The following is a 26,529-nucleotide window of genomic DNA, read 5'->3' on the forward strand; positions in this document are numbered from 1 at the left end:
CTACACACTTCTGAACAAGAAATAGAGGGGGAAAGGGCTCATGTTTCTAGGAGACTATGGATGCTGACTGGAAAATGTGCATACTGCCCAGAGAATGTCCAAAATGCAGTCGAGATATGTACATTCCCCAAAGTCTGATGGGGATTAGGCAAAATGGACGGAGGATGTACAAATTTCAGCCACTATATGTGCACCATTCTGCATGAATCTGTCCTGCCTCACAACCAACACATGCAGACAGAGACTCTTGTTTAATTTTTGTCTTTCATAAATTGTATGAAAGGAGTAAATGAAAGTAAGTAAGAGATAGATCTTTATTTGTATGCAAGCTCTCCCCGCCGCCACTGCCGTTGAATGAACTGAGGTGCTCCCCATCCTTAGGCCTATGACCTGCCATCCCGCAGCTAGCAGGCAAAGCCGTTTGGCTAATTTTGTCTGCCTCATTTAGATCCTATCTCCCTGGATGTTGCAAAGGCATTAAAACCTCTCCGCCAGCGCCGTCTGGTAGGGTTCTGCAAGACCCACTTGCAGTGGCGTGCGTCTTTTAATTACATTTGCATGCATGTCTCTAATTTGCAAGGTGCCTAGTCGCAGATGAAACAATGGCCAACCCCTACCCTGTGGGATCTGACAGGTCTTTGTTTTCCTTTCTGCTACTCCGGGAGTAAAAGGGTGAAGCAGTGATTCCGCTGAAGTAGTCAAACAGCTGCAAAGAGCTGGGATTACGCAGCCAGTGACTGGGAGCAGGAAATTAGGAGGGTTACAGTGATGAACTCCTGCGGTGACTCAGTTCTCAGTAACATAAGTGGAGCACTCCCTCGCCTCAGTGGCTACTTTCAGCAATGGGTGAACTCAGCAACCTGCACCCAAAACCAACCTGGCTCCATTTCCTCACACCCCTTAAAACATCACTATCTCACACACTTCTGATTTAGTTTCTTTGCTCTCCTCACAGTTGCACTTCTTCCTAAAATCACAGAAATGTAGAGTTGAATGGAACACCAAAGGTCATCTAGCCCGAGCCACTGCAACTATTATTATTACTACTACTACTACTACTGTGGTACCTCTGGTTACGTACTTAATTCGTTCTGGAGGTCCGTTCTTAACCTGAAACTGTTCTTAACCTGAAGCACCACTTTAGCTAATGGGGCCTCCTGCTGCTGCCGTGCCGCTGGAGCACGATTTCTGTTCTCATCCTGAAGCAAAGTTCTTAACCCGAGGTACTATTTCTGGGTTAGCAGAGTCTGTAATCTGGAGCATATGTAACCCGAAGTACCACTGTATTATTATTATTTCTATTTTATTTATATGCTGCCCATCTGACTGGGCTGCCCCAGCCACTCTGGGCAGCTCCCAACAAAATATTAAAAACACAATAAAACATCAACTATTAAAAACTTCCCTGACCAGGGGAGCCTTCAAATAGTTGTTTAACTGTTTGACATCTGAAGGGAGGTTGTTCCACAGGGCGGGCGCCACTATTGAAAAGGCCCTCTGCCTAGTTCCTTGTAACTTCATGTCCCTCAGTGAGGGAACCACCAGAAGGCCCTCAGAGCTGGACCTCAGTGTCTGGGCTGGATGATGGAGGTGAAGCCACTTCTTCAGATATACAGGGCTGAGACCGTTTAGAGCTTTAAAGGTTAGCACCAACACTTTGCAATTGCAATGTAGGACTTGCTGCTAAAAAAATCTTGTCAGATGACCACCCAACCTCTGTTGAGAAACCTCCAATGAAGGAGAGTCCACCACCTTCCTCTCTGACAGGAGCTCGTTCCTCAGCTTTTGCTAAAGGCTGCCACCAGCCTATGTCTGCACCAAATATTGTGCAGCGAGTGGAGACGAGCTTTCTTTCATCTGCCTTTCCATATGCACAGGGGAACCAAAAGAATTGCATCCACTATGATGGGTAAAAAAGAAACCTATTGTACCTTTTACAATGCTGCCAGCTAACCCACAGATCTGGAGCTGGCCTCACAAGAACATACCAAGCAGTGACAAAAAAGACAATCTTCTGAGGAGGCAAAGAGAATGCCTCACTGGTCATCAGATTGAATATTTGGGTGGAAGGGGAGCCAATAACCCCCTTCAGCTATTCAGGTGGGAGTCCTGTGAATGCACACAGTTACACCTAACAGAGTCAGCTTGAGGACATTTCCCCCACCATAGGCAGTGATGGTCACCAACTGGATGGTTTTTGATGAGGATTTGACCAATTCACAGAGGAGAGGGTTATCAATGGCTACCAGCCATGACGGCTGTGAAATTCCTCCACATATTGAGGCAGCAATTCTTCCAAAATACCAGTTGCCGGAAACCACAGGGGGAGGGGAGAGGGCTCTTGTGCTCGAATCTCGCTTGCGGGTTTCGCACAAGCATCTGGCTGGCCACTGCAAGAACAGGATACTGCTCCCAGGGGGCCACTGGCTCTTCTTATGTTCTGATGCATGCGCCTGCATGCAGCAGCTACCCTTGGACGCAAAAATATTGACTACACCTGTTGTTCAAAGGGCAACTGCTGGGCTGAAATATTGGAGGAAGGGGAAGGACAAGTGATGGCTGAAGTAGCGGAGGCTGCTTCTTTAGGGGGAATGGCGCAAGACCCCACTAACCTCAAACCCATCTCCAACCAGCCACCATTTGCTCTGCCTAACAACTTCCTCCCCCTCCTCCTTAATCTCCATGTTGCCCATGTATAACTCTGCAACTCTGCAGGGAGGATACTGGAATTAGTCACTGCCTCTGGTGCCACCTACTGGTTGCCTCCCTGCCTTCCACCCTACCAGCTCCAATGGGCCCCAGCCACTACTGAAAGCAAGATTTCATTTCTTGGTGTGTATGTCTGTCATGCAAATTGCAGAGTGGGGAGAAACCAGGCTCACGTCGCAGTTGAAAATCTGCCACAACAGTCTTCCTCCCCCCCCCCCTCCAACACCCACAGCCTGTCTTCACCCTGGTGCTAAGATGTCATCCTGTCTAGTGGCGTTGAGGCCCAGTTTGGAAATCCATGCTAAGAAAGAAGGGCAGCTGCCAATTTGTCTGTTTGAGGGCACGTCATTAATCTCATGGGCATCTCATTTCTGGTGACATTGCACCATATTGTGGAAGACGCTCTCATTTTGGAAAGGTTATATTATCCCTAGGTGGCCTTAGGCAAGCTCCTATTTCACAGCCTCAGCCACGCGTCTGCAAAATGGGAATTATACCGCTGAGCTGGCTTGCCTTCCTGTGTTGTTGTAAGGATTACAACAGGATGTCTGCGAGGTGCTCTGAGCACTCAGAGGCAAGGATAGACAAGGTGGAGCCCTCCTAAGTGTTGCTAGACTACAGCTCACATCAGTCTGAGCCAGCAAGGCCTAAAATGGTCAGGGCTGGTGGGAGTTATAGTTCAGCAACATCTGCAGGTACGTATGGAGGAGACGTTTGATTCTCTTTACCTTTATAAGCAGACTGCACCAAAGTGCACTTTCTGAAGCAATACACAAATAGAAACACAAGCATCCTTCGAAGTTTGCTGTCCTCCGGACTTTGCAGTGCACTTCTCCAGCTGCATAATATGAACAAAACCACATATACTGGAGTACTGTGTTCATCGAAATGTACCGTATTTTTTGCTCTATAAGACTCACTTTTTCCCTCCTAAAAAGTAAGGAGAAATGTGTGTGCGTCTTATGGAGCGAATGCAGGCTACGCAGCTATCCCAGAAGCCAGAACAGCAAGAGGGATTGTGGCTTTTGCTGCGAAGCGATCCCTCTTGCTGTTCTGGCTTCTAAGATTCAGAATATTTTTTTTCTTGTTTTCCTCCTCTAAAAACTAGGTGCGTCTTGTGGTCTGGTGCGTCTTATAGAGCGAAAAAGATAGTATATTGGTAACAATAGCCTTCGAAAATGCTTTGTATTGTGGAAAACTGCATACAAAAGTGGGTATATTTAGGAGAAATCCACACTCAAATCCATACTTCTCCCCAGGTTTCCAAGATTCCCAGTCCAACCTGGAGATGGCAGGGATTGAATCTGCGTGCAAAGCAGATGCTCTAGCAGTGAGCCAAAGCTCTTCCCCATCCTTATTCTCAGGGGTAGCACTCCCCATTTCACTCGCCACTGGCACCGCACCACCCTTACCTGCATTGCCCACTGGTGCCCACAAAGCGCCAGCAGCCACGCCAACTTCCAGCGAGATCTTGTAAGATCTCACCGAAGTCTTGTGAGATCTCGTTCAACAGGGCCAGCAGCGGAGGCCGCAGACAAATAGTGGAGGTGAGGCAGGCACCGCTTCTAGGGCTTCCGCTGCTCAAGGCAGGCTCCTCACGAGTGCCAGACTTACATATAAGCTAAACAAGCTATAGCTTAGGGCCCCTCTCTTGGGGGCCCCCAAAAAATTTAAAGGGAAAAAAACCCTGGATGTACATTTCCAAAATATAAGATAAAAAAACAAATAAAATAAAACCTACATACAGTAACAGTGTTTTGTATTGTGTAGGCTCCTATTTGTTATGTGCAAATGGCTTTAGATACCTATTATGAATTACCATATAGCATATATTCAACACAAAAAACAGTGACAATTTGTTGTTGACAAAGGACAGCTGGACATATAAAGAGCCCCATTACCTTCAGTAGCTTAGGGCCTCATCAAACCTAAATCCAGCCCTGCTCCTCACCCTTCTTCCTCAGTGGACCGGGCCTGCTTCTTTCTTCCATCCTAAAAATCGTTAGGCAGAGACAAAGTTTCTCACACTTTCTCCCCCATTTCTCTTCCAGCTCTGCAACCAAATCTCCTCTCATTTCCTCAGCAGCAAAGTGGAATCCTCCTTCCCCAACATGGGCACAGCTTGACCTCTCAGGTAACGGCCACTTGGCAGGGTGTTTAGCTCATATAAATCATAGAGTTGTAGAGTTGGAAGGGACCATGAGGATCATCTAGTCCAACCCCGTGCAATGCAGGAATATCTTTCGATTGGATTAATTTGGTTCGGTTAACTCAGCTGAATTAAATTCACTGTTGAGCCGAAGCCAGTATTCTCAGATATTCAAAACATCCAACGTAGAAACTGAAATTTGGAATGTGCCATCTGATCTTAAAATTCAGCTGCTTTGGGGGTTACTTTGCCAGACATCAAATGTACATCAGCTGCTGGCTGTCAACATCATTAACCTCATTGCTAAATATGAAAACTGTTGCATGACAGCTACACATATTGTCACATACTAGATCCCACTGCATGTCAACTTTTAAATTCCACTGCCTACTGTAAGATATGGTGAAATACCATATCCCATTGTATGTCAACTATTAGATCCTGACAAATCAAATTTCAAGAATTGAAAATCAAACATATGATATCAAATAACAGATTTGTATGATCTGTGTTGTTCTATTGGTACTGTTGCTGTAGGGTTTGTAATGACCTTTGGCTAGAACAATAAACTTATATTGATTGAATGAATAGCAGATTTCAAGCATTCAGCAAATATTTGAGCATTTGGGAAAGGTTTGAAGAACTTTCAGTGCCTAAAGAGAAACTGATGTGCCATTTTGCAAATGAATTCATTTCAGCTCTAATTCAGTATCTAGCCTAGGAACCCCAAAGCTCAGTAGGAGCGCTCCTTGAAATCTGGTGCAGAATCTGGACAATCCCAAAGTGCTTAAATAAATGGCTGAATTTTCAATACTAGATAGATAGATAGATGATAGATGATAGATAGATAGATGAGAGAGAGAGAGAGAGAGAGAGAGAGAGAGAGAGAGAGAGAGAGAGAGAGATATGACAGATAGATAGATGATAGATGATAGATACATAGATAGATAGATAGATAGATAGATAGATATAGATAGATAGATGATAGATAGATAGATAGATAGATAGATAGATAGATAGATGATAGATAGATAGATGATAGATAGATAGATGATAGATAGATAGATAGATAGATGATAGATAGAGAGAGAGATGATAGATAGATAGATAGATAGAGAGAGAGAGAGAGAGAGAGAGAGAGAGAGAGAGAGAGAGAGATGATAGATATAGATGATAGATAGATAGATAGATAGATAGATAGATAGATAGATAGATGATAGATAGATAGATAGATAGATAGATAGATAGATAGATAGATAGAGATAGATAGATAGATAGATAGATAGATGATAGATAGATAGATAGAGAGAGAGAGAGAGAGAGAGAGAGAGAGATAGATAGATAGATAGATAGATAGATAGATAGATAGATATAGATGATGATAGATAGATAGATGATGATGATAGATAGATAGATAGATATATAGATGATAGATAGATAGATAGATAGATAGATAGATAGATAGATAGATAGATAGATAGATAGATATAGATAGATGATAGATAGATAGATAGATGATAGATAGATAGATGATAGATAGATAGATAGATAGATAGATAGATGATAGATAGATAGATAGATAGATAGATAGATAGATAGATGATAGATAGATAGATGATAGATAGATAGATAGATAGATAGATAGATAGATAGATAGATAGATAGATAGATGATAGATAGATAGACAGATGATAGATAGATATAGATATAGATATAGATATAGATATAGATATAGATATAGATATAGATATAGATATAGATATAGATATAGATATAGATAGATAGATAGAGATAAAGTCCCCCTTGTCTTGTGGCCACAATCATCTTAACACTAAACTTCCTGGAGAACTGAATTTGGAACTAGATGGAAATATTCCATTGGGAAGGACCGTGGGAATTTGACTCCACAGTTGTGCTCATATTGAGCCAAGTCCAATACAAAGGAGGGGAGGAGGATGGAAAGAACTCCTTCCTACCCACAGTCAAATTTGGTTTAATCTGAGCAAGTTCTCTTTTCCACTATTCCTCGGGATGATGAGAGCTCCTTGTGGCTGTCCACTGAAATGATCCACAAAGCTTAGGGCTGTGGAACACAGTTTGGTCACGCTGGGTTACTCAGCCTAAAGGCAGCATGCATAGAATCCTAGAGCCGGAAGAGGCCTCTGAAGTCATCTCATCCAACCTCCTGGCCAAAGCAGGAAAGCCACTATGATAGGATCCCTGATAGGTAGCCAACCAGCCTCTGCCTATGAGGAAAGGTTACGGTTTTTCCACAGACATCTGGTCCGCCCCTCTGAGAACAGGAATGCTAGACTAGATGCCACTGGCCTCATCCAGCAGACTCTTCTTATGTTCTTATCTTTTAAAACTTCTAATGAAAAGAGGGAGGCAGAATCACAAGCAAAGTGCCTGAAAACTGAAGAGGAAGCAGGATTTGGAAAGGCCTATCAACCGCCGCCAACAGAAAGCATCCAGTCCCATAGTGTCTGATCCTGGGACACTCCCTCTACCACCAGGAGACACCTAGAATGATGGATGAGAGGAAACTGTCTCCATAACACCCAGGCCTCTTATGTCATCTTCAGATGTGTGGGTTTCTGCTCATCCTAAATTATACGAGCAATCTTGCTGGATCAGCCCAATCAGCCCTCTAGGCCACACCGAGTGTAATTAGGAATAAAAACAACTAAATTTGATTAGTCATTGTTGCAATAAGAAAATCCCTGCTTACAGCCTGTTGGAAGATCGTATATTTGAGTCTTCCCCCTTGTATAAGACTTCCTTCCTTGTATAAGACAGAGCTGTTCCACCAGGCCTTTGGTCAAGGCGCAGCCTGGCTCCCTCCTTTGGCAATCTTTACAGAACTTTAGCTTATGGTTGCCATCAATTTGATTTTAATTAATTTTTATAATGTTTTTAGAATGTTGCACTATTTTATTGTTGTTAGCCACCCTGAGCCCGGCTTCGGCTGGGGAGGGCGGGATATAAATAAAATTTATTTTTATTATTATTATTCCTTCGTGGAGGAAACTAGCACATCAGGGCAAGGGCATTTATCGTCCTTGCATGCTAGATTTCTAACTACGAGAAATGTTTTCCCCACGTTTGTAGGATTCCCCCACCACCACCTAACCAGCAATCTGAACTGGTATAGTCCCAACAGGGAGGGTAATACCCTATGATTATTTTGGAAGTGTCTTGATTGGCTCTCAGGTCACACCCATACTATACATTTAAAGCACATTTGGCACACATTTAAAGCACATGGATTCCCTCAAAGAATCCTGGGGACTGTAGTTTACAGAGCCACAATTCCCAGCATCTTTAACAAACTACATTTCCCAGAATTCTTTGGGGAAAGCCATGGCTTTTTAAAGTGGTAGGATTCTACTTTAAATGTATAGTGAGGCCTTAGTTTCCAATGGGTATTTTATTGTGTTGATCAATGTGTTGTTCATATTGATGGTTTTCTATGGGGTTATTCTGGCAAAGGATTTGTATTGTACCAGCCAATTTGGACACTTTAATTGAGAGGCAGGATGCAAATGTCTACAGCCCACACACAAAAACACAATTTGGTGAGGGTGGAAGTGGAGTCATAGAACTGTAGAGTTGGAAGGGACCCCAAAAGTCATGTAGTCCAACCCCCTGTAATATAGGAATCTCAGGGTCAGCATTTGCCCCCAACATCATTGGACAAATGACACCACCGCTACTACTATCTGCTCTGAGCCCCCCATTGTTTTCATTTTTTCTGGCCCAGTGCTCTGAGGAGAGCAGCCATTTTAATTTCCCACAATACCCCTGGTGTAGCAGTGCTATGGGACAATGCAGGGAATCAAAATGGTAGCCCCCCAACCATCCAACTATCCTTCTGGCCACTATCTCTGGCCGGTGAATTACCAGGGTTGTGCAGTCAAACTGGCAGCACGTCCCATGATGTTTTTGATGTTTTGTGAATATCTCATCTGACCTGTAGCTTATACCCTTCTAAACATCTTTCCTGGTGAATGCTTTTGTAGGGTGTTTTTCTCCCAGTAATGATGGCACACAATGTATCTGTTTTAACAGGCGGTGGGACGTCCTGGGCACCCCGGATCGTCGTTGGAGCCCCACCTGGAAGTCCCTCAGCACTTACAAGTGAGCAAACACTTGCCGTCCTCAGTGGCAACGGATGAAGCCAATGATCTAGAGGAGCTGGAAAAATTTGCCAAGACTTTCAAACAGAGAAGAATCAAACTTGGGTTCACTCAGGTGAGGACGGTCTCCTTCAAACTGTAAAGGCTTGTTTCAAGGCCACCTTGCCTGTGCCTTGAGACCTTCAGCTGATGTTCTTCTCTGAGAACCTTCACTGGGGAAGGACTGGGGAAGGTGTTTCATGCAGCAGAGAGGGGCAGGGCCTCCTCTGTGGTAGTGCCCACTGTGGAATGCCCTCTTGGTATGGTTGGACCAGAGCTCCGATCATCCCTGACCACTGGCCAGATCTGATGGAAGTTAGAGTCCAACAACACCCATCCCTGCCATAGAAGAACGAGTGCTGATACTTTAATCCTTACTGTCTGGTTAAACCCTTTGCCAAGGCTTTTTGAATGCTAGTTATGCCTCCTTGTTTTAACTCAGAACTTGTGGCCCTCCAGGTGTTTTGAGGCTGCAACTTCTATCATCTCTAGCCATTGGGCATGCTGGCTGGGGCTAAAGGGAGCTAGAATCCAGAAACTTCTGGTTCTCTGCCACTCCTCCAAAACCTGTTCTATGTTGAGGGGGTGGGTTTCAATAAGAAGATCCAGATTTTTTCGTATCACTGTGTTATCAGTAGTAGCATTCTTAAGTTGGGTATGATTAGATCATGGGTAGGCAACCTAAGGCCTGGGGGCTGGATCTGGCCCTATCGCCTTCTAAATCCAGCCCTCGGACGGTCCGGGAATCAGCGTGTTTTTACACGAGTAGAATGTGCCCTTTTATTTAAAATGCATCTCTGGGTTATTTGTGGGGTGTAGAAATTTGTTCTTCTTTTTTCAAAATATAGTCTGGCCCCCCACCAGGTCTGAGGGACAGTGGACCGGCCCCCTGCTGAAAAAGTTTGCTGACTCCTGGATTAGATGGTTGTTGTCATTCTGTTAAATGTATTACCTGCCCTTTACCAGCAGGTTCCAGGACAACTTACAACAACTTAAAGTTCAGAATTAAAAACAGTTTACAAGTGCAGGAATAGGGCCCTGAAAACACACATCTCAGGTGTCAAAGAGGGACATCTTCAGCATTTGCGGAAAGCTGTTCAGCAAAGCTGCCAGACCCGCCTCTGCGAGAAGGGACCTCCCCAACTGCGGAACTGCCCCAGGGTTGGACTAGATGGTGCTTTGGGTCCCCTTGCAGCTGTACAAGTCTATGATTCCCCTCTGGTGCCTTTTCCCTTTCCTGACCTCTTCTGCCTCCTGCAGGGCGATGTGGGGCTGGCCATGGGGAAGCTCTATGGGAATGACTTCAGCCAAACCACCATTTCCCGCTTTGAAGCCCTCAATCTGAGCTTCAAGAATATGTGCAAGCTGAAACCACTGCTGGAGAAGTGGCTGAGTGATGCAGGTAGGCTGGTGTTTCAGTTCACCTTCTGCAAGCCGGCATTTAAATGAGCTCCCATTTCTCGCAGGTTTGCTTAAAGAAAAAAAAGATATTTCCTGGTCTTGCTAGCTTTACTGTTTCAGCATGGGTTGAGGGGTAGAGAGCTGTTCCTCCTCCCCTCTCAGATTTTCAAACTCTGGCAGGATTGTAGGGTATAAATTGATGCTGTGCTTGTTTTCCTGAAGGAAACAGGATCCCTCATGAATCATACATCATTGTCCCACTAAGGGGCAATAGAGGGTGTGGTAGTCTCTCAAGACAGAGAGAGAACAAAGTGAGTATAGCATCCAAACAGAACATTGCAAAGTAAGACGCCAGCTTTCAAGTTCAACAGAACTCTGCTTCAGTTTGGATGTTAAGCAGAACAAAAAACAGAAAGAGGGGTGTATGAAAATATTTTTTATATAGCCCACCTTTTCTCCAAAGAGCGCAAGGTGGCGTATATACTTCTCCCCCTCTCTATTTTATCCTCACAACAGCCCTGTGAGGTAGGCTAGGCTGAGGCAGTGACTGGCCCAAGATCACCCACTGAGCTTCCTGGCTGAGTGGAGATTTGAACCCAGGTTTCCTGGGTCCTAGTCTACTCTAACCACTACATCACACTCATGTCGCTGTGGGGCATGATGGGAACCTCAGCCCAAACTTTGGTAACAGTCTTGTGGCTGGTGCTTATGGGAGTTGTAGCCCAAGATATCTGGAGGTCACCCAATTGGGGGAGTAGACCTGAGGTCAGAGCTTGGGAACCTGTGACTGGGTGCTTTGGACTCCAATTCCTGGCAGCACCGGCCAGTAAAGCAAATTGCCAGTTTTCTGCCATAATCCTTGCACACATCAATATATCGGCTTTGAATTAAATGGTTTGCCTATCTCCTTGCTCCATAGAAGCTTCCCCTTTGGACTCTTCCGTGAGCACACCCAGTTCCTACCCATCTGTGAGCGAGATGTTTGGCCGCAAGAGAAAGAAACGCACCAGCATCGAGACCAACATTCGCTCCACGCTGGAGAAACGGTTCCAAGACGTAAGAGAAACAATCCACTTGCTGCTTTTAGCCGTCGAGCATAATATGGGGAGGTATATAAGGCTGGAGGTTTGACAAGGCAAATGATGAGAAGCAAGAAGGGATGTCTTCCATCACTTCACCCCATTGGTCCTTCTAGGTTTTCCTCCATCCTAAAATAGTGTTATAGGATGGAGGGGTGTCAGTCTAGATGACATCCATGGTTTCCTTCCAGGCTCGTGATCCTGTACGCAGTGAGGTTCAGAATCTAATAGGGGAGGCTGCTGAACCCACCAAACCAGTTCCTTTTGTTAAGGTAATGGTCTTGGGTAGCCAGTTAAGTACTTCCATTTGCATGTCCAAAGAGGTTGCTCTGTTGCCATAGAGACAAATGGGTGGGCATTTTCCCACCTCACCTTGCTGGATGCCATGTCAGCCTCGGAGGGAGAACAAAGGGACAAGGGGTGCTGTGTGAGAGACAGTTTTTTGCTGATGCTGGAAGCTGGAGACCCAGAGGCTGGGCCCAAAGATGTGGCATTCGGCTTCCCTAGAAACCTAAAAGGAAGACAAGTTCTGATGGAGTGTAAATGCTGTGAGCCCCTTCATCCTATGTTCAGGTCGTCCACATGTGTAAATAAATCCATATGTCCTAAAGATACCACAGTCTCCATAGACCTTCATTCCCAGGAAACTGAACCCTGAGTAAGTGCAGGAGCCCCCAGAGTCTCTCAGAACACAGAGATTCAGTGCTTGCAACACTATATGATCTAGGGCTGTGTGCAGGATTCGACTGGTCCAAGTCCTGAACTAAATTGAGCTGATTCGGGGGAGTGGAGAATTCAGACAGCCCCAGATCACTGCAGGTTGAGCCACCCAGTGATCTGCAGCTGTCAGGCAGCCCTGTGAGCTGCAGCATGATGACAGCCTTACCTTTCTATATATATAGGAAGAAATAAAGTGTCTCTTACTGCTATGGATGGTGTTGCTTATCTCAGCCTTTTTCTCTTCAGAACCCCAAGCCCAGCTCAGAGGAGATCTCCATGATTGCAGAACAGTTGTCCATGGAGAAGGAAGTGGTTCGGGTTTGGTTCTGCAACCGGCGCCAGAAAGAGAAGCGCATCAGCTGCCCGATGCCCTCCCCTATCAAATCACCCCTCTACAACTCCAGACTGGTAAGAGCTCCTTCGCCAAATGGGACTGGCCACCAGTGGGCATTGCTAGATAGTTAAAGGACTTGAGGCAGAAGCCCATAATGCACATTTCTTGCAAATTGGCTTGTGCTAATTTATACACAGTTTAAAAAGGTGAAGGACTCCTGACAGTTAAGTCTAGTCGCAGACGACTCTGGCTCATCTCGATTTAAAGGCCAAGGGAGCCGGCATTTGTCCACAGACAGTTTTTCCGGGTCATGTGGCCAGCATGACTATACCACTTCTGGCTCAATGGAACACCAAAACCAGAGCAGCGCACAGAAACGCCCTTTACCTTCCCACCAGAGCGGTACCTATTTATCTACTTGCACTTTTGGCATGCTTTCGAACTGCTAGGTTGGCAGGAGCTCGGACTGAGCAGCAGGAGCTCACCTCGTCATGGGGATTTGAACCGCCAACCTTCTGATCAGCAAGCCCAAGAGGCTCAGTGGTTTAGACCACAGGACCACCCACGTCCCAATTTTACACAGATACCCCTGGGCAAATTTAAGTGGTAGAGCTCTCACTTTGTGCCCAGGAATTGTTGTTGTGCCCAATGCTAGTCCTATTGGCAGTGGCCCAGTGAAGTTAATGGATATGACTAATGTCCATTACATATGCTCCAATATTTTCTTTCCCAAATCCAGGACACACACCCCCATCATGCTGCCCCTGCCTCCACCCCTCACCCACCCAGGCTGCCTTGACCCACAAGCATGCCCGGGCTGACTCAGCCACCCATCGTCTTACCTTTGCCAGTTCACTGTTGCCGCCACTGCAAGGCCAAGGCTGCCTTCTCCCCCTCTGCAAGACCCACCAAGGCACTTTGGTGCATCCCTTTTAGACAGCCAGCACAGCTTCCCAGAAGGGTGCACCCCTGCCAATGTCAAAGCGATCTCAGAAGGTGCTCTGTTGCCTGTCATTCCAGGATCCAAATCTCAGCTTCTGGGATGTCCCAGTTAAAACAGGACAGTTGGGGGGTATGTCATTAACTAACCTGGGTCTAGTCTGAGGGGAACGTAGTTGGCTCCAACTCCAAGCCTGCTGTTTCTTATTTGGAGCTCTTCTCCAAAACACCTGGATTGAGGAAAGCTGTTATAAACCAAACTGACCTGTCCCTTCTCTCACAGAAGCTGGACTGTCCACATCCCATTGTCCCTGGCATGCCCTGTTACAAAGACCTCAGGCAGCAAATGTCAGCTTGGAGAGCCTGCAAGAACGGCAGTGCTAAGCTGGATAGATTCGAGGTCTGAATGGTGAAAAGCCAATTGTGTATACATAATAGCCAGGAGTATCACACAAAGACTGTGCTTTGAACATCATGTTCCATGTCACCAACAATGTGCTCCTGGTGTATCAGAGCCAACAGAGCACCTCTCCCTGTTGAAAACCGCTTTGCAGGTGCCTGGTGCATAGCTCCATGCAGCTGCTGCCTGCCTCTCTGTCTTTCTTAGAAAGCAATTTGAATTGCACATGCACCTACATGAAGGAACGAGTGGAAGTGGGTTGTGTGAATGGCCAAAGAGTTGTTGCTGCTGGCATGAGCTGGATTCTGTGTGGTCCTCACCTTACGCTGGGCGAAGCGTTAGTGTATAAACACACTTTGAAGTGGAATGCAGCTGTTGCTGGGATAGAGCATGCCAGCTCCTTCTAAAGGAATGGCTTGCTGCAGGGGATCAACACAGGAGAGCCAGGACAATATAATGGCTCATGATGAGTTGTCAGCCACAAGGGCCTTGCTTCAAAGGTTTCGTGGCAGCCCTCAGTAAACTGCCATCTCCCCAAACACACACAGAGAGGCAGTATGGGAATAACAGCCATGGCCTACCTTGCAAGATTGTTGTAAGTGTTACTGAGATGGGGTACAGGTATCATCTCAAAAGCTCTGTAGAAATGCTGCGTGGAAAAAAGGCTGGGATCCAACTGAAACTGTGACGGAGAGTCTCCGTCGCCGGAATGTCAGCCAGCTTCCTGAGATGCTATCGCTCAAAATTAACAAGGCCCCCAGCAAATGGAAAGAGCACCTTTTCCCTGATTCACCAGGACTGACTCAGAGAGGAGAGCACCCTCTGAGGATGACTCATTCACACAGCTTCCTGCAAGACAGCTGCTTCTAGCACAGCACAGGGTGCTCTCAGGCTGTCTCCGTTTTCGGGTGGGATCCTCTCCTGTGTCAGCAAATCCACGTTGTGCAATCGTTGTCGACCGGGAGCTCTTGTGCAACAAATACACCGCTCCCCGCCTCCCCTCCCCAAAATAGACTTTTTGCTTTGAGATATATATTAAAAAAAAATAATTGTCCAGTAGCACCTTAGAGACCAACTAAGTTTGTTCCTGGTATAAGCTTTCATGTGCATGCACACTTCTTCAGATACACTTTGTCAGACCTACACTACCAACCTGAATCTTTTTGCTTTGAGGAAAGGGATGGGGAAATTCACTAGACAGTGTGGGACCGAATGCTTGCCTGGACACAACATCCTCTAACCACCCCTACAACACATCAGAAGGCTCCTGAAATCGGCAGTGTCATCTCATCTCCCTGCAAACCAATCACAATCAATGCTTTTTTATTTTTAAAAAAAAAAATTAAAAAGGTCATCTGGAAGCAACTATCATATCTGGCTGCTGAACCATCTGAGCAAACTGTCATCTAAGTCCAGCAGCAAATGTAGAGTTGGAAGGGACCTTCTCCAAACTTTTATTAGGCATTACAAGTATCAGCCATCATAAAACATCCATATACAAAATTTAAAAATATGTACAAATAAACAGCCATGTAAAATATGTAATAACGAGGATTTTCATTGGAGTTTCTTCCTGCTAAATAAAAAGGAGGCACGGCTAAGTACCACCTGCATTATACATTTAAAGCAGCACCACACTTCTATCACAGACTTACATCTCCCAGAGTTGACGTGCTTTCGAACTGCTAGGTTGGCAGGAGCAGGGACCGAGCCACGGGAGCTCACCCCGTCACGGGGATTCGAACCGCCAACCTTCTGATCGGCAAGTCCTAGGCTCTGTGGTTTAACCCACAACTTTTTGTGTGTGTTTTTCTAAGCACCAGCCATACAAACCAACCAAGTGGACAAACCAACCAAGGCTAATCTTTTAACCTGTCACCCCAAATGATCCTCTTTTGGTTTCTTTTCTCTTCCAGGTCTCTACCTCAGGATCCTTGGGTCCCCTCTCTGTCACTCCTGTTCACAGCACCATGCATGGGGCAGGTATGTGGGGGTCCCCCCCCCAGGAGAATGTTTCTCTGTTTCTGTTTTTTCCTTCCATGATTCAGCAACTATGATCCTCTTCTCTAGGTAGGATGGTGCTGGGGGGAGGGAACATGGAACCAGCCTGTCTTTTGCCTCAGGCCTTTGGCGCCTCAGGCCCTGCAGGGATATTCCTCTGCACAGCTCAGACCTTGCCTAGGGGCACAGGACGAGGAACGCATATATATCGGCTTGAAGCAACCCTGCCAAATCTTTGGCCACAGGCTTTCCATTGATACTGTAATGGGCAGTTGGGCTGTGAAAGCCCAACAGGGTAAAATGGAAGGGTGTGATGACAGACAGGCCAGAGGGCAGGTTCTGGAGCAGACAGACAAGGAGGTAGGGAGGTGAGATGAGGAAATCTGCATCATTACTCCACTGGACAAGCTACTCAGACTGAGGAGCTGGGAATCATAGAATCATAGAGTTATCTACTCCAGCTCCCTGCAATGCAGGAATCTCAACTAAAGCATCCATGGCAGGTGGCCATTCAACCTCTGCTTAAAAAACCTCCAATGAAGGAGAACTGACAACCTGCAGAGGGAGTCTGTTCCACTGTCAAACAACTCTTACTGTCAAGGAGAGGACCATAACTCAGTGCCAGAGCAACTGCTTTGCATGCAGAAGGTCCCAGGTTCCATCCTTATCATTTCCAGGTTGGAAAGGGGAAAGACCCTTTGTCTGAAACCCTGGAGAGAGGCTGCCAGTCAGTGTAGACTCCCGATAATAATTATAATGATGATGATGATAATAATTATATATTATTTATACCCCGCCCATCTGGCTGGGTTTCTCCTGCCACTCTGGGCAGCTTCCAAAAAAACACTAAAATACAATAACCTATTAAACATTAAAGCTTCCCTAAACAGGGCTGCCTTCAGATGTCTTCTAAAAGTTTGGTAGTTATTTTTCTCTTTGACATCTGATGGGAGGGCGTTCCACAGGGAGGGCGCCACTACCGAGAAGGCCCTCTGTCTGGTTCCCTGTAACTTGGCTTCTCATAGAGAGGGAACCGCCAGAAGGCCCTCGGTGCTGGACCTCAGTGTCCAGGCAGAATGATGGGGGTGGAGATGCTCCTTCAGGTATACTGGACCGAGGCCATTTAGGGCTTTAAAGGTCAGCACCAACACTTTGAATTGTGCTTGGAAACGTACTGGGAGCCAATGTAGGTCTTTCAAGACTGATGTTATATGGTCTCGGCGGCCGCTCCCAGTCACCAGTCTAGGTGCCGCATTCTGGATTAGTTGTAGTTTCTGGGTCACCTTCAAAGGTAGCCCCACATAGAGCGCATTGCAGTAGTCCAAGTGAGAGATAACCAGAGCATGCACCCTCTGGCGAGACAGTCTGCGGGCAGGTAGGGTCTCAGCCTGCATACCAGATGGAGCTGATAGACTGCTGCCCTGGACACAGAATTGACCTGTGCCTCCATGGACAACTGTGAGTCCAGAATGACTCCCAGGCTGCGCACATGGTCCTTCAGGAGCACAGTTACCCCATTCAGGACCAGCGAGTCCTCCACACCCGCCCACCTCCTGTCCCCCAAAAACAGCACTTCTGTCTTGTCAGGATTCAACCTCAATCTGTTAGATCCGATGTTAATGAACTACAATTCCCATCAGCCCCAGCAAGCATGGCCAATGGCAATGAGAGTTGCAGTTCCACAACGTCTGGCAGGCTAAAGATTCATCATGCTGGTGCAGACAGCACTGAACTTCAGGGACCAATGGTCTGGCTTGGCCAAAGCCAGCTTCCTACGTTCCTATGGCATGGCTTAGAGCAACTGTTATATAGAGCCGGCCAGGCCCCTGTTGGATCTACAGGTCAGCTGATCTGGCTGGTCCAAAAAACAGCAGTACTGTACCTTCTCTGGCCAATGTAGAGGTGGCGCCACAGCACAGCAGAGGCAGGTCTGAGAATTCCTTCCTTTGCCTGGGGGCACAAATAGTAAGATGCCCGAGTCCCTGTTTCATTGTAGCCACCAACCACCAGCACCACACCTGTTTGACTTCTTGCTTACATCCAAACCATGGTGGGGGGCAAGGGGACACTAGCTCTCAGCTTCCTCCTCCGTAATCTCTGTGTTGCCACAGTGGAACTCGGCTGAGAGGAAGATGGGAGCAGGAGGGTGGGGGGACAAAGTTAGAATTAGTCCTTGGCTCTGCTCCCACCAACCATTGGCCTCTCTGGATCCCGCCCTGCCAGGGCCTTTTTGGTGATGGCTCCTCGGTTGTGGAAATGCCCTCCCTAGTGAGGTGCGCCTGTCCCCATCATCATTCATTTCTTGGAGGAATTAGAAAACATTCCTGTTTACCAAGGCAACTGGTGGCTGAAGGATACTGTCCCTGGCAACCCTGAGGTCATTTGTGAAGGGTGTATTTAACTGTAATTGCGTTTAGACGTCTTTAATTGTCATTGTTTTTAGAATGCTTTAATCTGTTTTAGGACTGTTTGTGGTTGTTTTTAGTTTTGTATCTATATGCCACCCTGGGGTCCAGGAGGAGCAAGGGCAGGATATAAATCCAATAATAATAATAATAATAATAATAATAATAATAATAATAATAATAATATCCTGCCCATCACTCTGGGTGATTCCCAACAGAAATAATGTGGATAATACTAAAAAAAGCAATAAAACACCAGACATTAAAAACTTCCCTAAACAAGGCTGCCTTCAGATATCTTCTAAAGGCAGATAGTTGTTTATTTCTTAGACATCTGATGGGAGGGCATTCCACAGGGTGGGTGCCACTACCGAGAATTAATTTTTTTTAATTATTATTATTATTATTATTATTATTATTATTATTATTATTATTAGTCCCGATGGGCATCAGCCACCACTGAATGGAGAGCCTAGGAAAGAAGGGTCAGAACAGTGAATAAGTGAAATGGGGAGAGGAACCAGGAACAAATGCACTGTTAAGATGCAAAAGAAACCACAACTATTTGCATGCACCGGAAGAACTGAAGGGTTTTTCTTTAAAGATAGTTTTCTCTCTCACACAGTGACATCATCATGCTCTCCGGGGAACTCCAGCCGGCCCTCGTCTCCTGGCCCGGGACTCCACGCCAGCAGCCCCGGCATGTCCCAGAGCAACTCCAAAGCAGCCATCAACTCCTCCAGCTTCAACTCTTCTGGGTAAGGCTTTGTCGGGGGGAGCGGGGTGCAGTTAAAAGAATAATTGAATTGTAGAGTCGGAAGGGACCAGCAGGGTCATCTAGTCCAACCCCCTGCAATGCAGGAATCTCAGATAAAGTTTCCCCTGGGATCATGCGAATAAAAGGACGGTGAAGAAAGCCAGGAGGCAGGAGAGAACAGGATATGATGCAGAGTCACCTGAGGACACTGAAAGTCTCAATCTGGCCAGGTGCGACTGTGAGTTTTCCCCGGATGCTGAATTTCCACTCCTGGGAAACGGTTGCTTTAAGGCTTGCAGGAAAATGAGTAAGCTCCACTTGGAAAAGTCCACAGTTGCAGAACTGCACCTGAAGTCAGACAAGGATGCCCACTGGAGATGTAAGAGGTTGCTTTCATACTAGCCTCTGTGCTCTGGAATTGCTGTGCTTTGAGAAACCACTTTTTACAGAGAATTTGGAAAGTGTCCTTGTCAGCTCACTGCAGTCCAGTGTTTTCTATGTTAACCTCCTGTAACTTTTCAGATGTGATTAGCGATTTAAAAAAATACTAAAGCAGCAAAAACCTGATAAGTGCAGACTTTGGGGGGTCCACTGTGCCCTTAATTGAAAACTTCATGTGTGCTAGTTCAGCTTGTTTTATTGCTTTGGGTGGATAGTAATTAATTACCCCTTAATTTCTTATTAGGTAGTCAGTTGCTGATCCCTGGTGGAAGGGGGTTAAATAGTCATTCCCTTGCTGCTGCTGCTGCTGCTGCTGCTGCTGCTGCTTCCGCTGCTTCCGCTTCCTTTTATAGTGAAATACAAGACTCTTTTGCAGCCTTTAAGAATTACACACACACCAAAAAAAAATCTGTACAAAAAAATTAATAATGTCTTGCCTTGAGGGCAAATTTAGAATTGGAAAAATGGCACATGGTGAAACAGCTGGTAAAGATCCACACCGTATGTTTAAATCACATATAACACACATTTAAAGCAAATGGCTACCCTAAAGAATCCTGAGCATTAGTGCTTGAGTTTGCCTTTCTTCTCCCTTTTCCCTTCCGCTCCCCTTTCCTTTTCTGTCATGTGTTTATACTTAGGGTTGCCATATGGCCTCTTTTTCCAGGACACTCTCTCTTTTTCATGGGCAGAGTTGTCACAGAGATCCATAGTTAAAAAGTAGAAGTCAGCACAAATGTGTCCTTTTTTTGCTCTTCAAGATATGGCAAAATATGTAATACATAACCACGCCTCTAAAGAATCCTGGGAACTTGGAATTGTAGCTCTGTGAGCAGTTAAGCAACAGTTTTCTCAGGTTTCTCTGGGGGAGGGTGTGCTTTAAAATGTTCTTTATAAGAACGGTGTGGTTGTTAGCTTAGTTCAGAGCTTTCCAAACTGTGTGTCGCGACACGTTAGTGTGTCAGCTTCAGTGTGTACGTGTGTCTCGTGAACACTGCCTGCGCTCCTCCTGGGGCTGGAAAGGGGTTCGTTTAACCTCTGGCTTGCTAGTAAAAGTGAATGACTGTGTCGCAAAATGATACATTTGTAAAAAGTGTGTCACCAACATGAAAAGTCTGGAAAGCTCTGCCTTATTTCCTTGCCAACACCATCGCTCGCCCCTCTCTGAATTCTCACCATAGGAACAGACAAGAGATCTGATCGTGCATGCCCTGAAAGTTTGGCCCTTTGTTATACATTTAGGATTTTATAGTCTTTTTTTTTTTTTTTTTGCTCTTTTTTATTAAATTAACAATCAATCGTACATAAATAAGCATAAAAATGTGCACCTCACCACCAAGACCATTCCATTATATCTCTCCAACCTCCCAAAATTTTGACAACTCTTGCGATGGTTTGACCCCTTTCTGTTGCAACAATACAAATTCTATGAACACCCTCCATATCTCTTCAAAATCATTTCTCCTACATATTCCCCATCTTACCTTCATGGCACATGTTAATTTATCATTAATAGCTATATCCCAAACCTCTTTGTACCATTCTTCTGTTTTATATTCTGTTTGCCCCTTCCACTCCTAGCTATAATAATTCATGCAGCTGTCAATAAATAGCCTGTGAACCTTCCACCTCATCATAAACTGATAATAATACTACCTCTGGACTTTTGGTCAGCTTTAACCCTGTGATTTTTGTTATCTCCTTAAGCACCCTTTGCAAAAAAATAATAATAATTGTACATATTTATACCCCCAACATGTGTGAACACAATTCCCTGTTTCCTGGCATCCCCTCCAACATAGCACACATCTAGTTTTTATAGACGAGCATTCTCTCTTTTTCTCTCTGCAGAGAAAAGAGTTTCTAAAGTCTTGCCTTTGTGTCTTTTTTGTTCTGTTTATCCTTGTGAGCAGATCCTGGTACCGATGGAACCAGCCCACCTACCTCCACTGAAGCCCCATTCTTCAAAGAGCAGCCAACTCCACCTTCTTCTTCTCTGCAGAAAAAGAAAAGGAGCCTGAACTTTTGTGCTATGGACCCGCTTCTTAGGGAACAGTGGCTCAGTCAAATGCACAGCCCACATGCCACAACCGCTCTCCCTTCAACCTCACTTGATGGCAGCAACTCTGCAAGCAGAACTGTCAAAGAGACTAAAACGGTGACACGTGGCAATGGTGCGTGCGCATGGCATAAGCCCTTCACATCATGTCATCCTCTGGCGCTTCTGCATCCGGTTGCCTAAACCTTTTGCTCTGTAACTGATGCCTGGCAATCTTCGACGGGGAAGTGGTTCTGTCTTCTCTCTCTAGTTTGTAAATGCTTTTTGTTGGGAGGCAACTGTGAAGACGCATCCATTCTCCCATCTAAACCGAAAGATGCATCCGCGGAGATCCCCACCCCCTAAACTAAGCCAAGGCTGCCAAATTACCAGATTTCCTGAAGGTTTCAATCAGGATTGGCACTTTCAGTGTCCTGCAGGTGGTGCTCTGGAGCAAGGTAGCTGTGCTTGGAATGCCTGTGAGCGATGTATTCGCTCAAAATTGTGGGAACGTTTAGGTGATCTGGATGCATGCAGGTTTTGATCCCCAGACTCTTTGTGCTGGGGACCTGGGGACCCCATAGCTTCTGGGGAGCAAGATAGACATGGAATTGACATGCATCTAATTGTTCAAGAGTGAGGCTGCCTAGGCCGACCCTATCATTGGGCAGAGTGAGGTTGTACACATGTAGTTAGTCTCATTTGTATCCCCTAAGCTAACCAACTGCAATGGAGGGTGATTGCTACTTTGCTGACATTGAAGCAAAACACAGCTACCAATCTGGTTGGCTTCAGTGAATGACATGGGGAGGGTACCATCTGGGCCTGCATCTCAGGTAGCAAAATATCTTGGGCCAACCTTGGATGGTATATTCACCAAATGGGCACTTTTTCACCCAACTTGCCTATCTATAGACACTTGCTTCTCCAATATTTGGGAGGTTGTGCTTTAGAATTGCCAATGCCTGTGATAGATGTGTTAATTTTTTAAAAAATATATTTTTTAAAGGTCTCTCACGAGGATCTCTGATTAAACAAGTCAGGCATTTTTTCCCCACACATGGTGGTTCAAGCTGTACCTTGAAAAGTCCAGATTTGCCCAGGTGTCTACTGGACAAATGCCTTGATGAGTTAATACATTTCATCTTCACAAACTTAAAAATCTCAAGCAGTTTTGAAACCATTTTACAAGTTCTTTTGAAAAATAAAAGAAGCACACATATCTAGTCATGTAGACACCTCCCTTTTTTCATTCAAGTGAAACACTTTGGTGGGGAAGATTGACTGGACAAAACTGCTTGTGAGCAGGTCTAAGTCAATTCTACCACTCCCTTGATCTGAATGTGACTAGGAGGGGCAACAATAAATAGAGAACACGGAAATAGGTTGAATAGCCTCTAACCCCTGGAGTTTGGCTACACACACTTGCATGCTAAGTTGTTGGGGTGGGGAAGAAATTTGATTCAGTTTGCATCCAAAGGAAAACCTACCTAACTGAACTTTCCAAAATGATGCACAAACTGAAGCACAGCCATCCTTCAAAATTCTCAGTTTCCAAATTTTGCAGTACAGTTCTCTAGCCAAGCAATGTGTACAGACTAGGGCAAAGCATGCTTAAAAATTCATATAATCATGACCTTCAATCTACAAAAATGCATTTTATTAGGAGAGATTGCTTTGCCAAAATGTGCCAATTAGGAGAATTTTGCACTAAAAAAGTGGTGAATTTTCACAATGACTTTTTAAAAAAAGAAAAAGAAAATCACAAACCGATGTCAACATGGGGAGACCTTAACCTTTGGGTTGGAAAAACAAGAAAGTGACAGAAAGTGAAACTGACAGGCTGCTTTCCATTAAATGTGCACACAGAGTCCGTGATGCACATCTGCTATGTAATGAGTAGCTTGGAAAAAGCCTCTGAAACCAGCTGACCTCTTCTAGAGCAAGTTCTGTTTATTCACAACATATTTGCTGCTTAGACCAGTGACCAGGAACCTCGGGGCTGGGGTGGGGAGAGGGGGTTAACCAGGCCTATCTGGCTCTCAGGATTCTCTCCCCCACGCCACCCCATCCCCCAGGTCACGTGTCTTCCCACCCCTCGCCAAGCCTGCTCTGCACACTCCTTAGATGTTTTCACCTGACCGGAATGTGTCCTTGGAGTCTCCCAATGCCTTTTTGCTTTCCTGGAGAGGCAGGGGAATGTATGATCGTGTGCCTGCTTGTACAAAGGTAAAAATTGCATTCGTTTCTCCAACCCACTTTTGTCTCCTGCCCCACCCACTTCTGGCAAGTGGCCCCCACCCAGCGGGAAATGTGGCCCTCAAGCTGAATAAGCTGCCCAACTCCTGCCTTAGACAATTGCCCCTCTTGCACTGTAGATCTTTTTTTGCCATCACATTGATGGCAAGGAATGAATATAAAACTATTACCACTTTGATGGCTCCAAGCCCATTAGAACTGTACTCCTCTGCTCTTTTATGTTCTGGGTTTTGTTTGTTTTTTAATTATTGTTATTAATAGTCTGTCCATTAGGTTTTTATATTAACTCCCAGGCAAAAGAAACTTTGTCTAACACCGTGATTGCAATTGTGATGTTTGTTTAAGGGGGGGGGGAGATATTTTCTGTATTGTAAATAGTTTCTCTTCCGCCACCTTACATCTTCTGTGTCTTCCACTTTTCTCTCTTTGGGAGAACAGTTTGTATAACTCAGGTGTGAATTTTGAAGATTTTGTGTCTCTTTTTATGTGTGTGTGTGTTTGTGCATTGTTTTGATTTCATTAAAATTCCTTTTAAATGCTGGGAACCTCCTTATCAGATCAGTGCAGAAAGTTGCATTTCTTTACAGAACGAGGCTGTTTATCTGTTATCTACTTAACGCCCATGACTTCCCCCCAAAGAATCCTGGGAGTTGTAGTGCTCAGAATGGTAGTTCTGTGAGGAATAAACTTCAGTTCCCAAGATCCTTTGTGGTAAGCCATGATTACTAAAGTGATATAAATAGGATTTACAGGCAACCTTGTTTCAATGTCACCTCCATGACTTTTATTTAGGGAGGAAGGTGGCTTCCAAACTGGTCCTGGGTGGGTGGGCAAGACTGAATAAATCAGTGGTCTTACTACAGGCTGACCATTCCTCCCTCCAACCCGTACGTCGAGCAATCAGAGAACATGTGTAGGCATAACTTGCCCAGACTCTCTAGCTCTTCTTAAAGGACTAGCTGTTGCAGATCAGGATTCTGCAGCTGTCTGGAATTCCAGCACAGTTCCTGGAACTGGCATTTGGCGAGCAGAGGCAGAAACACTTCTGAATGCCAGTTGCCGGAGGCCAAAGGACGTGAGAGTGCTCTTGTGTTCGAATCCTGCTTCTAGGTTTCCCATAGGCATCTGTGAGAACAGGATGCTGGATCTTCTTATGTGGTATGGCTGCATACCTGCAAATCATTTTTCCCTGGATCATACGGATGATGCATATGATAATGTGATTAATGTAAAATGTGCAATCATTGCTCCACCCACTTTTGCCTGTGACCCCGCCCACCACTAGAATGTGGCTCCCAAAAGATTAAAGGTAAAGGGACCCTTGACCACCAGGTCCAGTCGTGGCCGACTCTGGGATTGTGGTGCTCATCTTGCTTTATTGGCCAAGGGAGCCGGCATACGGCTTCCGGGTCATGTGGCCAGCATGACTAAGCCGCTTCTGGCGAACCAGAGCAGCGCACCGAAACGCCGTTTACCTTCCCGCGGGAGCAGTACCTATTTATCTACTTGCACTTTGACATGCTTTCGAACTGCTAGGTTGCCAGGAGCAGGGACCGAGCAACAGGAGCTCACCCTGTCACAGGAATTCGAACCGCCGACCTTCTGATCAGCAAGTCCTAGGCTCTGTGGTTTAACCCACAGCACCACCCACGTCCCTTCCCAAAAGATTACCCTAAAGGAAATGCTTCCCATAGGCTGAAAAAGTCTCCCCACCCCTGCTCTGGAAGGCAACCAGTACTTTAAACTCCACTACCCAGTCTTGGGTGATGACATGCAATGTAACCACCAATCTTGTGACAAAGAGTGTCCTGACTGGTGATCGTCAGGCAACCTGCTGCTTTCCTAGACAAATGCCGAATGGTTTCCCTGTGCTGTCATTTTCATATGTAGGTGTCATGGAGGCGAAAAGTGATCGCTCCTCAGGTGATTGCATCTGGCTGTACGCAATCCAGGGATAATTAATCCCTCGTCAATCCATAATTATGGGACATACATGAACAATTAAACCCATATTGATTTCCATTGGGAATTGCGGGCACCTAAATGTGTCAAATGTGAATAACCTGAGAAGTGTGTCAATACCGGGCGCCCACATGAATATCGAGTGCAACATTCAGCATCTCAAGAAACTCAGTTTTCAATTGATGTTTTTAAAAGTGTCTCATCCTTAAGGCTATTGGGGGAGGTGAGCATATGTCCAATGCCTGGTGAGCTATCAGGCAAAAAGCAGGGCAGGAGCAGCTTCTCTTTAGGAATGCCTGTGCAACTCTGCCCTAGGAGGCAAAGTCTTTTCTTAAGCAAAAGGTAAAGCGACCCCTGACCATTAGGTCCAGTCGTGGCCGACTCTGGGCTTGCGGCACTCATCTCGCTATACTGGCCGAGGGAGCCGCCGTACAGCTTCCAGGTCATTTGGCCAGCATGACTAAGCCACTTCTGGAGAACCAGAGCAGCGCACAGAAACGCCGTTTACCATCCCGCCAGAGTGTCTACTTGCACTTTGAAGTGCTTTCGAACTGCTAGGTTGGCAGGAGTTTCTTAAGCAAAGGACACCGTATAAGATGTGGAGACTAGGCTCAAAAGATGAAAGTCACCACTGGCTTATATGGCTTTGGTTAGGTTAATTTGTGGTCCGTCAATCACTGTTAGTCATATTAGCTCAGCAAAACCTCCATATCCAAAGGCAATCTATCTTGGGATACCAGATACAGGGGATATTGTC

At 45.7% G+C, this 26,529-nt stretch overlaps 1 protein-coding gene and 1 long non-coding RNA gene across 4 annotated transcripts in view; both read left to right on the plus strand.

Moving 5' to 3' along the window:
• POU2F3 (POU class 2 homeobox 3) overlaps window positions 1–23,389 on the plus strand; it is a 95,834-nt gene extending 72,445 nt beyond the window's left edge. For all 3 annotated transcript variants that reach the window (XM_081843155.1, XM_081843153.1, XM_081843154.1), the window contains 8 exons: window positions 4,761–4,843; window positions 8,930–9,112; window positions 10,297–10,438; window positions 11,357–11,493; window positions 12,483–12,644; window positions 15,826–15,892; window positions 18,941–19,073; window positions 21,427–23,389. In XM_081843155.1, the coding sequence (XP_081699281.1) occupies window positions 4,761–4,843; window positions 8,930–9,112; window positions 10,297–10,438; window positions 11,357–11,493; window positions 12,483–12,644; window positions 15,826–15,892; window positions 18,941–19,073; window positions 21,427–21,466 (947 nt within the window). In that variant the 3' untranslated portion in view covers window positions 21,467–23,389. The remainder of the gene's footprint in view (window positions 1–4,760; window positions 4,844–8,929; window positions 9,113–10,296; window positions 10,439–11,356; window positions 11,494–12,482; window positions 12,645–15,825; window positions 15,893–18,940; window positions 19,074–21,426) is intronic.
• On the plus strand, window positions 4,855–7,868 carry LOC309331176. Its single transcript, XR_014151753.1, has 2 exons — window positions 4,855–5,396; window positions 6,985–7,868. It is a non-coding gene; the product is annotated as an uncharacterized lncRNA (long non-coding RNA).
• Window positions 23,390–26,529: the final 3,140 nt, after the last annotated feature.

Source organism: Podarcis erhardii (genome assembly GCF_964252035.2).
Source record: "Podarcis erhardii genome assembly, chromosome: 16".
NCBI classification, from domain to species: domain Eukaryota; kingdom Metazoa; phylum Chordata; class Lepidosauria; order Squamata; family Lacertidae; genus Podarcis; species Podarcis erhardii.